We start from the raw sequence: 13,146 nt of genomic DNA on the forward strand, positions 1-13,146 counted from the left end.
GGTAAGCCAACTCCATAAACATATGAATAATCACATTCTGACAGTTCTGGTTCTGACTGTTGGAACCCATGTCTTACCAATATTCTTTCAAATTGTCCATGTTTCTCCCTTTAAAATGTTTGTTTTAGAATTCATTATCGAGAGAACAACTGAAATACCAGCAGGAAGAGGAAGTACAACAGCTTCGCCAAAACTTGCGCCGACTCCAGATTCTATGCAATTCAGCTGAAAAAGAGCTTCGATATGAGAGAGGAAAGAACTTGGACTTAAAGCAACACAATAGCTTACTTCAGGAGGAAAGCGTTAAGGTACCTCTAGTGGGCACATACGTCCTTTATTGACGGTCTCAATTACTCAGTTGGCCCTGGGAAAATGAATCAAAATTTCTCAGCTTTGTAATTTATGATAGTGTCTGTCTATAGATGGGTAGACAATGTAAGCTCTCTGTTAACTTACTCCTTTAACTTTTCCCAACCAAATAGGTTCACAGCTTTTTTTTTTTTTCTCCACTGCTGAAGGGGTATGTATGTTGTCAACCTGTAAATATGAAAGTTTTAATTACATAATCTTTTGAAATTATTACCTAAAATTTAATACTTATTACATTGACCTGAGCCCTAGACCTGGTTGTCCTGCTCTAGTTCTATCTCTAGACTTATTTATGCTTAATAGGTGTAGCCATTAGTATTGGTTCAATCAAATATCAACTGCACCAAAATATAATTCATAGGAGGGCAAAGTTTTTCTTTCTGACACGAGAGCATCAAAAATTAGAAAATTATCCCCCAAACATGCTTATTTGAAAATTATCTATGTAGAACTGCCATCCACATAGTTATCTAAATTTTATAAACCATATTACTGTTCATTTTGAATCACTATGTAAAATAGTACTTCCTTTTTATTGTGATTCAATTCTGTAAATATATAGGTATCCAGTTTCTGGACCTCTCCTACCTAACGTTTTGGATTTCAGCATTTAGTAAATATCTACTGAGCATCAGTCACACACCGGGCAGGAAATCTTGTTGATACTGAGATTTTAATGGTAGGCAAAACAGACACAGTCCTTATTCCCTAGTGCAGGGGTCAGCCAACTCTGAACCATGGGTCAAATGCTGCCTGCCTTTTATCGTTGTAAATAAAGATTTACTGGCAAATGAACATACCTGTTTGTTTACATATTATCAATGGACTCTTTTGCATTACAACAGCAGATTTAAGTAGTTCTGACAGAGACCATATGGTGGCACTTTATAGGAAAAATTTACCACTTCCCCTGGTATAGTGGAATCAATAGACCTTCTTCAAAAAGTGACATAAAAATAGATTTAGAAAGGCCCCTAGGAGTTCATAGTCTAGTAGGAGAGATCTAGGAGAAAACAAATAATCGTTTGTCTCAAACTTCAAGGGAAGCCTTCTAGAAGTTCTAGTATTCCAGGATTATTTGAATAAACCTCTTCCTTATCCTCACCCCTCATGATCTTTTGAGTATTGATATATTCCCTCATGCCTTTGTAGTTTTAAATTCCAAATCTTCAAACACATTTCTTAGACCATTTTAACTGTCCAGCTCTAAACATATTCAAGCACTACTATATCTTTTTAGAGATGGAATGACCAGAAAAACACAGATCGTGATGCTTTATATATAGGTTGACATCCTATAAATATTTGTCAAATTAATGAATGAGTTTTTCAGGGACGGGTAATTGCTGGCTTGATAAAAGGAGAAGATATTTTTGTTCTGTTTTAAATCTCCTTCATGGTGGGGTAAAACATTGACCTTTTGAGTAATTAGACATAACTCTTCGGCCTGGATCTTAGGCCAAGTACCAATGCAGAGTCACGTACACAATAGCCAGCTGTGTTTTATTGACAGCTTGTCCACTTTGTCTCTCGTGCACCTCCCCACAACTCTGAAAGGCCAGCATGTTATGGATGGCAGAACTGTTCAAGACTGCAAAGCTAACAAATTGTGGAGTCAGAATGTAAACCCAGGTTTGTTTCTCTTTTCCTGGGCAGAGTCACCATTCCATATTATACCTTTCCTTGATTTGAGGTCATTTTGGAACCTCAGCTTTGCAAACTTAGAGCTTACTTTTTAAAATCCACTCAGAGATGATCAAACTCTGAGTCTCTGATAATATCAGGCATATGTATGAGACTGATTTAAAAAGCATAGTACCACCTGACTAGGTGGTGGCGCAGTGGATAGAGCATCGGACTGGGATGCGGAGGACCAGGTTCAGGACCCCGAGCTCGCCAGCTTGAGCGTGGGTTCATCTGGTTTGAGCAAAAGCTCACCAGCTTAGACCCAAGGTCGTGGGCTTGAGCAAGGGTTTACTAGGTCTGCTGAAGGCCTACGGTCAAGGCACATATGAGAAAGCAATCAATGAACAACTAAGGTGTCACAACAAAAAAACTGATGATTGATGCTTCTCATCTCTCTCTGTTCCTGTCTGTCTATCCCTCTCTCTGACTCTCTGTCTCTGTAAAAAAAAAAAAAAAAAAAAAGTGCATAGTACTAGTCAATTGCTTTTAAACCATTTTATTGTGAAATATAACACTCAGGAAGTACATAAAACATATAGTTTAACAAATTGTTGTAAAGTGATTATTCATGTAATTACTACCCAAGACAAAAAAAATAGCACATGACCTGCATACCAGCAGCCCCTGAGTATCTCTTTCCCATCATATTCCCATCACCTTCAATCTTAGCAGTTGACACTAATTTTGGTAATTACTGTCTTGCTTTACTTTAGTTTCACCACCTATGTATGAATCTTACACTATACTGCTCACAAAAATTAGAGGATATTTCAAAATGAATATGAAGTGATAAAAAAAAGAAGCATTTGATTTTTTTTATTAAACAAGAACATCAGAAAAGCAAACAACAAGTCTGAGAAAGTTGTCCGATTATGCAAATGAATGCAAAACCAACTTTTATTCCATTGGTGAAAATGCACTATACAAAAGGTTGAAAGTACTGGACTATTTGCACATTTCCTGATCCCCTAAATTTTATGAGCAATGTAGTTCAGTTTTGCCTATTTTTGAATACTTTAAAAATATAATCAATCTCACGTGAAGACACATGTAGCCCCATGTTCATTGCAGCACTGTTCACAGTGGCCAAGACATGGAAACAACCAAAAAGCCCTTCAATAGAAGACTGGATAAAGAAGATGTGGCACATATACACTATGGAATACTACTCAGCCATAAGAAACGATGACATCAGATCATTTACAGCAAAATGGTGGGATCTTGATAACATTATAAGGAGTGAAATAAGTAAATCAGAAAAAAACAAGAACTACATGATTCCATACATTGGTGGAACATAAAAATGAGACTAAGAGACATGGACAAGAGTGTGGTGGTTACCAGGGGTGGGGGGAGGGGGGACAGGGGGAGGGTTGGGGGGGAGGGGGAGGGGCACAGAGAACTAGATGGAGGGTGGCGAAGGACAATCTGACTTTGGGCGAGGGGTATGCAACATAGTTTAATGACAAGATAACCTGGACATGTTTTCTTTGAATATATGTACCCTGATTTATTAATGTCATCCCATTACCATTAATAAAAATTTATTAAAAAAAAAAAAATATATATATATATATATATATATATATAATCAATCTCTATAGGTACCCGTGTCTGCCTTCTCAGGATCTACTTTGTTTGGAAAAGTCACCCATGTTGTGGTGTATAGCCTTCATTCATCCATTTTCTTTGCAGTATACTATTCCACAGTAGGAAACTGCCACAATTTATTTATTCTTTCTGTGGTTTATGGATATCATGCATGTTTCCAGCTTGGGGCTATCAAGAAGAAAGCGATAGGCTTACAGAGCTGCAGGCAGAGAGCTGTCCTACCGCCACCAAAGCTGAGACACTGTGCTGGATCCTCTTCCTGGAGCTTGAATGTCCCAGCCTAACGCCGAAGAAGCCACCCTAGATGCACTTGTCATTTGCCATAACAGTGTTTGTTCCAGTGTTTTGTTGTCTTCCTTCAAAATTACCAGCATTACCAATGCTGACTGTTGGCTCTATGACTAAAGATCACAGGTCCCAGAGACTGTTAGCTTTCTTGACCTATGGAGTAAGTGGACAAAATATTATAAACAAACCTATACCCTTTCTATTTATAGTAAGAAATTTAGGTTTTCATCATCCTGAACCAATCCAATGTGCCAAATATTCCAACACTCCATTTCTTCTTTTCTTGAATGTCTTTGTTTCTTCTTCTATTCATTGTTTTTTTACTGTGTTTTACTGAGTTTTTTTGTGGCTACATTGTTCTTGAAAAAAAAATTTTTTATGCTATCTAATAGGTTAGGGTGCCTTTTGAGAAGAAATCAAGTTAGGAGATTTGTTCCTATCAATGAAGTTTCCAAAGCTGTACCAATCCTCCAAAATAAAATGAGAAAATGAAAAAGAAAGAGAGAGGGGTTGAACTGGTTTAGAATAGAGGGAGGAAATAGAGAGTTTTCACTAGAAGAACAGGAAGCTTATTAAAGCTTGATGTAGAATATCTTTTTGGCAATACTAAAAAGACAAGCTTATTACAGTTGACCTACATTGACCAACCAATAATATCAAGGAATTATATTCTTAGGGTTTAATATCTTCATTTCTACATACATTCATTTCTATTCTGTTTAATAAAATGTTTGACCCCTTTTACATACCTATTAACATTTTTGGAGGTGGCATTTCTGGTCTTCAGAAATTAAAATAAAAGGAGATATCATAAGCTTAGTTCTCTGGATGCCACAGCAACTTTTACCCAAGGAGCTTTGCCTTTTAAACAGAGCTTAAGAGCACATTATTTCAGAGATGTTCATTTAATAATGTAAAGCTGTTGCCTGAATAATGAGAGTAATGCATCTGCTTTATAGAAAGTGCTGCTTCAAACATTCATGTACATGCACCCTCGTGTCCGGTAGTATGCATTTCTCCAGGTAGAGACTGGTAGTGAAACTTTGTCTCATAGGGGTTACAGTACTTCAGCTCTAGAGTTTTCTACTCCCACCAGCAGTGTATGAAGGTTCCTATCGCTCTGTATCCTCACCTAGCTGTCAGCTTTAATTTTGCTAATCTACTATCTGTGGATGGTGGTAGCTCCTTGCAGTTTTAATGTGCATTTCCCTATTTAAAATGAAGTTGAGCAGCTTTCTATATATTTATTTGACATTTGAGTTCCTATTTTGTGCAGTGCCTATTTTGTTCACTTTTCTTGGGGCTTCTGTTCTTTTAATTTTTCCATTAACTTATAGGAGATCTGTATATATGAATCCTTGATCATGTAACTTTGCTGATAAATAAAAAATACAGCTGTTTTACAATTCTGAGACAATTTAGTGTTGAACAATAGATTAGAATCAGGAATCTGGATTCAGACTGTGGTTCTATGATTTGCCAACTATATCTGAGACTCAGATTTTTTAATCTTTAAAAGGGGTAAAGTACCAATCTCAGCTCCCTCATAGATATGAAAGCCTAACCGCTGTACAATAGTTACATTAGCATTTACCTCAGCTCTATATTTCAAATACAGTAGATAGTTTATAAGCCATTCTTGAAGAACAACAGTTAACTTGTATTAGGTGTTACCCATGTGGCTGTTTCTATTCTAGATATTTTAATTGCTTTGTTTTATTTAATATCACTTTTCAACTGTTTGAGATAAGTAGTTATCCCCATATTACAGATTAAGAAACTGATGCTCAAAGAGATTGAAAATTATTAACTTTTAGATTTACTTGATAAAATCTGAATGGTTAATACACAGAAGTCACAAGTGGAGGAATTTATAGTTATAATCACTGTTAATTCAATTGAAAAATTTTGAGCCCAGGAAATTATATTTTACATAATTTTGTCTCTGAGCCCTGCCCAATATGTCCACTTACCACATTCTAATATTTCTTAGAATGTCATTCATTCATTTATTTGTTCAGTAAGTATTGATTATGCATCTACTTTAGGCACTATTTTTCCTGTGTATTTATTTATATTTTTTGTGACAGAGACAGAGACAGGGACAGACAGACAGAAAGGGAGAGAGATGAGAAGCATCAATTCTTCATTGAGACACCTTAGTTGTTCATTGATTGCTTTCTCATATGTGACTTGACTTAGGGGCTACAGCAGACCAAGTGACTGACCCCTTGCTCAAGCCAGCGACTTTAGGCTCAAGCTGGTGTGCCTTGCTCAAACTAGATGAGACCACGCTCTAGCCTGAGACCTCGGGGTTTCGAACCTGGGTCCTCTGCATCCCAGTCCAAAGCTCTATCCACTGCACCACCACCTGGTCAGGCTATTTTAGGCACTTTGATAGGCCTTGGGTACTGAGAAGTGAGTAAAACACAACACCTTGCTGGGAATAAGGGTGTAAACAAGTAGATAAACACATGTTTAATTATAAATTGTGATAAATTCTGTGAAGAAAATAAGTGTGGTGTAATAAATAAGGAGTAAGTAAGGAGACCTCTTCAGAATGAATGATCATGAAAGTTTCCTCTTACAAAGTGACATTTCAGCTAAGCCCAGAAGAACAGACAGGAACCAACCACAGCATGAGGAGGGATTGGGGAAAGCATTCCTAGCAGAGGAAAGAGTGGAGTCTGCTGTGTGGGACTCTGAATAGAAACCAGTGTGACAGGAGATCAGTGGAAGAGGGGGAATGACAAGATGGGTTTAAAGGCGTCAGCAAGGGCCAGATCATACAAGGCCCGACAAGCTGCTGGGATTTGTTCCCGGAGTGATGGGAAGCCACTGAAATATTTAAGAAAGAGAGTCAAGAAGTTCAATTTATGTTTGAAAAAGAAAACTTTGGCTGCTGTGCAAAGAACAGATTAGAAGGGAGTAAAAATGAAAATGGCAGGACCATTGTCCAGGCTGTTGCTACGGCCAGGGCTGGAGATGAAGATGATCTGGACTAATGTGGTGACACAAACAGATGGATGCAAGATGTGTATGCAGGCAGTGACAGCTTGTGCTCATAAGACTCAGGGATAACTCTCAGGGGACTGGCCTGAACAGAAGATTAAATGGTGGCATCATTTACTATAATCAGGAAGACTAAGAGAAAAACAATTTTGGAGATATGGGCAGAATCAAGGAGTTTCTTAGTATTTTAGCCTTATTTAGTATAAACGTGGTGTTTTAAATCATGAAAATGAACCAAGAGAGAGAATGACCCACTCTCAAGGCCTAGTTTAACCCAAAAAGATTTAGAAGTTGGGTAGCATTAGAACAGTCTACAAAAGAGACCAAGAAGGAACAGAAGAGATGGTAAGTGAAGATCAGGGGACTTTGGTATCACTGACCCCGAGAGAGGAGAACTTCCGAGAGAGAGGGAAGGGATGCCACAGAAAGAGGTCAGTGTCCACTGGATTGACTTCGGCAGTAGTGCTCTCGGCACAGCAGCTTCATGGAGTAGTGGGAGTGAAAGCCAGCTTGGAGTCATAGAAGAAAGGACGGAAATGTTTAGAGCAGTGGTAGTCAGCCTGGTCCCTACCGCCCACTAGTGGGCGTTCCAGCTTTCATGGTGGGCGGTAGCAGAGCAACCAAAGTATAAATAAAAAGATAGATTTAACTATAGTAAGTTTTTTGTTTTTTTGTTTTTACAGGGACAGAGAGAGAAAGTCAGAGAGAGGTTTAGATAGGGACAGACAGACAGGAACGGAGAGAGATGAGAAGCGTCAATCATCAGTTTTTCGTTGCAACACCTTAGTTGTTCATTGATTGCTTTCTCATATGTGCCTTGGCCGTGGGCCTTCAGCAGACTGAGCAACCCCTTGCTCGAGCCAGCGACCTTGGGGTCTCGAACTTGGGTCTTCCGCATCCCAGTCCGCCGCCCTATCCACTGCGCCACCGCCTGGTCAGGCTATAGTAAGTTTTATAAAGATTTATTTTGCCAAACATAGTGAAAATCTGACATAAAGTACTTGGTAAGTAATTATTATTATATGCTTTAAGTTGCTGTAACTCTGCTCTATAAATTTTATAAAGTAAAGTTACTTCCTTACTTTATAGATCACCATTACTGTGGAACCAGTGGGCGGTTAGAATATTTTACTACTAACAGAGATACAAAAGTGGGCGGTGGGTATAAAAAGGTTGACTGCCCCTGGTTTAGACCATGCATGTATAGAAAGAAGCTCTTAGAAAAATCCCTTTGTCCAGCAGCCATCTGGCAAGACAGACCTCGGCAAACCTTGCTAACACATGGCAGCTCCAGCGAGGAAATCAGCCACACGACATTGCTGTTTGTCAGTTCTTGGGAGACTGCATTCCTTTGAAAGCCGCTTATTCTGGCTGCTCACATCTGCATTCACTCCATGCTTATTTCCATCACTCTTATTTATTCCCTGCCTCTAGATCAAAATGGACTTAAAGCAGGCCCAGCAGAAGTTATTAGACAGTGCGAGGATGTGCTCTTCACCCCCAGCAGAGTGGAAGCACTGTCAGCAGAAAATCAGGGAACTGGAGCTGGAAGTACTTACACAGGCTCAGAGCATTAAATCACAGAACAACCTACAGGAAAAGCTGGCTCAGGAGAAATCTAAAGTTGCTGATGCGGAGGCAAAGGTAATTATCCTCACGCTTAATAAGGAACATGCCCTGGATACCACCACCGAAATGCCGTTTCCCTAAGGATTTTAAGAAATAGATATGGTGCAAACTTGATACAATTCTAGGGTTTTTGGGGCTTTTTTACTCTTCCATGCTTTCCTCCCTTTGACTCCACCTGCTGCTACAATTCCAGTAAATCTTGTGTGTTTTTAAACTGCATGAATTTATAAAGACGTTTCACTAAAGTGATAAAGAACTGAGACCAAATGACTTTTTGTTTTACACATTTAAATTTTAAAAGGCTTTTCCTTTCATTTGGATTGGCATTTACATGATTTTTATTTTGTAATTGTCAGAAGCACTATGTTGTAGAATGAGCCACTTTGAACTATTGCCCCTGCATTTTAGACTACCTAACACCAGGTGGCAGTAGTTTGTAACTGTTGCACATTGTGATCTGTAGGTTTGTCTAAGTAAACTTTATATAAAAAATAGTCATTTATCACACTATATAAATATTAAACTAGCATCAAGAAGTAAATGACAACAATCTGAATTAAACTCAAAAGCCTAATCTTGAGCTAAAGAAGCCAGCGCAAAGGAATCCATACTGTGTAATTTCATTTATATGAGGTTTAAGAATAGATGAAACTAAGCTAAGGTGATAGGATAATGGTTGTCTCTCTCTCTCTAAGGGCTATTAACTGGGAGGGGACGTGAGGGAATCTTCTGTGGGGCTAGAAGTATTCTATATATTGGTCTGGGACGTGGTTCTATAAGTAAAATTTTATTGAGTATGCTTAAAATATGTACACTTTACTGCATACACATTACTCCAAAAAAGAGTTAATTGGTAAAAATTTTAAATTTGAACAACTAAATATTGGTGAGGATTTTGTGCAACAGGAACTCATATACTGACTTCATTTGGAAGAGAAAATCCATATAAACACTTTGGAAAGCAGTATGGCATTGTTTTCTCATTAAATTAAATTAAACTATACAACCCAACACCTCTACTGCTAGGCATAAACACTAGAGACACTATTATTCTATCAGTAAGTGTCAGGAGGTAGGTACTCAGTTATTTTCATAGTAACATTGTTTTTAAAAGCAGAAAGTTGGAAACAACACAAATATCCACAGATATGAGATGGAATAAATACATTGTATGTTTACACAGTAGCATGTACCAGTGACAATGAATGGGTTACGGGTGCATGTTGTAGTTCAATAGAACACTGAATAAAAACACAGTATGTTTCCATTGATATAAAGGTCAAAATAGTACAAAACAAAAACCATGTCATATAGTGATATATATAATTTTTTTTTTTTTAAGCAAGGAAATGATTCACACAAAATTCAAGGTTTTGGTTTTCTCAGGTAGAGCAGGAAGGGGTATAACGGACAAAGGTAACAGAGTGGACTTATAAAGTTTTAGAAATGTTCTCTTTATTTTTTAAAATTTTTTTTAAAATTATTTATTTTTAGAGAGGAGAGAGAGAGAGAAGAGGGGGCAGGAAGCATCAATTCTCATATGTGCCTTGACTCACAGGCAAGCCCAGGGTTTTGAACTGGTGACCTTAGCGTTCCAAGTCGATGCTTTATTCACTGTGCCACCACGGGTCAGGCATATGTCCTTGAAAGAGAAACAAATGGGGTGATGCTTTCATCTGTGGAATTAAGTCTGAATATCTTTAAGAAAGCATTTCCCCTAAGCACAGAACTACAAGGGGCAGCTTAGAGGAACTTGACCTGGCCTCTGCCATTGCCCTGAATCATTCTGCGTCTTCTACACTCCTATGGTTTATGGGTTTTGCAGGGTACTAAGTGCTGAGGCTTAGGGCTGATGCAGAAAGCCCTTCTCTTAAGAAAGGACGGTCATCCACTGGCATTCACTAAATGTTTGTGGGGCATGTGGTGTCAAACTATTGGGAAGATTCATTGTTGGGTCAGGAATACAATAGAGGGAGAGCAGCTCTTCTGCTGAAATCTAGTCATTCAACAAATTTGATTGATTGAGGGGAGAGGACAAACAGGGTCAGATAGACAGGAAGGAAGATGAAAAACATCAGCTCATAGTTGTGGCACCTTAGTTGTTCATTGATTGCTTTCTCATATGTGCCTTAACAGGAGATGGAGTGGGTGGAGGGTTCCAGCCAAGCCTGTGACCTTGGGCTCAAGCCAGTGATCATGGGGTCATGTCTATGATCCCACTCTCAAGCTGGTGAGCCTGCTCTCAAGCTGGCAACCTTAGGGTTTCCGCATCCCAGTCCGACGCTCTATCCACTGCGCCACCACCTGGTCAGGCTTACCTTAGGGTTTCAAACCTGGGTCCTCAGTGTCCCAGGTCAATGGTTCTATCCATGGCACCACTGCCTGGTCAGGCTCAACGAATATTTATTAAACACGTACTACATACTAGTCACATATTTAGGGGACAGAAAGGCTTATAAAATTAAGTAAATAAGCCCTCGCCAGTTGGCTCATTGGTAGAGCGTCGGCCTGGCGTGCGGGGGGCCCGGGTTTGATTCCCGGCCAGGGCACATAGGAGAGGCGCCCATTTGCTTCTCCACCCACTCCTTCCTCTCTGTCTCTCTCTTCCCCTAGATGGCCCCGGGCGCTGGGGATGGCTCCTTGGCCTCTGCCCCAGGCGCTAGAGTGGCTCAGGTCGCGGCAGAGCGATGCCCCGGAGGGGCAGAGCATCGCCCCCTGGTGGGCAGAGCGTCGCCCCTGGTGGGCAGAGCGTCGTCCCTGGTGGGCGTGCCGGATGGATCCCTGTCGGGCACATGCGGGAGTCTGTCTGACTGTCTCTCCCCGTTTCCAGCTTCAGAAAAAATAATAATAAATAAGTAAATAAGTTTAAAAGGATATTTATCCAACAAAAGTAATTTTAATGTTACTTTTAATCTAACATGTAAATTCTAAAATAAAGTTATATATCTCTCTTTCAAATTTATAATTCTTATTTTTAGTGCTACCAGGGTATTAAAGAACCTACTACTAGTGCTAGGAACTATGCTTACTGGCACTTGGTTTGTGAGAGACTTTGACTTGGAGATATTCATGATTGTAGCCACCCTTTGCAGAAACCAGACACTCTCACATTGCTGTGAAAGGTGTGAATTGGTCTAATACCTATTGCAACAGTTTGTCCTGGAAAATCCACACCTTATAAATTATTCTGGGGGCATTGCTTACAATAGGGAAAGATTGGAATTAGCTTAAATGTCCATCATAGGAGGCTAGTTAAATAAATTATGGTGTAGTCTTACAGTGGACCGGTGTATGACTGTAAAAGAGAAGACAATTGTATATATACTTATAATATGGAAAAATATCACTAAGTATAAAAAACAATCACCGACTGTATTTTTATTTTTGAAAAGCAACGTATGTAAGTGTAATACACCATCATTTGTGTAAAAAGTGTAAGTGGATGAGAACTATATAATAATATTTGTTTATACATGCAAAAATAAGTCTCTGGAAGGGTATATAAGAAACTCTCATCTGTCATTACCTATTTGGTAGAGGAAGACAGGTTGGGGAGTGGAAAGGAGACTTCCCATTATATAGCTTTGTTTATACACAGCTGTGTGAATAAATGTATTACATATTGCAAAACAAAATTATTTTTTTTTAGAATTAAAACAAATGTAGCCAGGCCCTAGCCGGTTGGCTCAGCGGTAGAGCGTCGGCCTGGCGTGCGGGGGACCCGGGTTCGATTCCAGCCAGGGCACACAGGAGAAGCGCCCATCTGCTTCTCCACACCCCCCCCCTCCTTCCTCTCTGTCTCTCTCTTCCCCTCCCGCAGCCAAGGCTCCATTGGAGCAAAGATGGCCTGGGCGCTGGGGAGGGCTCCTTGGCCTCTGCCCCAGGTGCTAGAGTGGCTCTGTCGCCGCAGAGCGACGCCCCGGAGGGGCAGAGCATGGCCCCCTGGTGGGCAGAGCATCGCCCCTGGTGGCCGTGCCGGGTGGATCCCGGTCGGGCGCATGCGGGAGTCTGTCTGACTGTCTCTCCCCGTTTCCAGCTTCAGAAAAAAAAAAAAATGTAGCCATACTCTTTAGATCAGATCTGTGTACTAACACTACTGTATTTGCTATTTATATGATATTTACCTAATTGGAGAATAGGTCACACTCTTCTTAAAATTCATTTGTAAACTGTTTTCATTCAAGATTTTGGATCTGCAGCAGAAATTACAGCATGCTCATAGAGAGTGTCTCACCGATGCTTGTATTTTGGAAAAGCAGCAACTAGAGAGAAGGATAAAAGAAACTATAGAAAATGAAGCTGAAATAAAGCGACAGTACCAGGAAGAACAAGAGAAGAGGTAAGAGGAGCAAAGATGTCAGCTTCCCATGGACCCAGCTTGGCTGATTTAGGATTAGAGTATTGGTCTCTTTCTCTAGTTTTCCTTTTCCTAAGGTGGAAGCTTAAATTGTTGATTTTCTATCTTTCTTATTTTATAATATTTGTATTTAATGCTATAAATTTCCCCCAAGCACTATTTTTCCTGCATCTCATAAATTTTATAAGTTGTAT

General features: G+C 39.6%; 1 protein-coding gene across 3 annotated transcripts in view; it reads left to right on the forward strand.

The window, feature by feature from the left end:
* CCDC30 (coiled-coil domain containing 30) overlaps positions 1–13,146 on the forward strand; it is a 110,566-nt gene that overhangs the window by 74,080 nt on the left and 23,340 nt on the right. For all 3 annotated transcript variants that reach the window (XM_066376025.1, XM_066376026.1, XM_066376028.1), the window contains 3 exons: positions 129–308; positions 8,401–8,610; positions 12,780–12,934. In XM_066376025.1, coding sequence (XP_066232122.1) covers positions 129–308; positions 8,401–8,610; positions 12,780–12,934 — 545 coding nt within the window. The remainder of the gene's footprint in view (positions 1–128; positions 309–8,400; positions 8,611–12,779; positions 12,935–13,146) is intronic.

The sequence above is a fragment of the Saccopteryx leptura genome, chromosome 3 (genome assembly GCF_036850995.1).
Source record: "Saccopteryx leptura isolate mSacLep1 chromosome 3, mSacLep1_pri_phased_curated, whole genome shotgun sequence".
Lineage (NCBI taxonomy): Eukaryota > Metazoa > Chordata > Mammalia > Chiroptera > Emballonuridae > Saccopteryx > Saccopteryx leptura.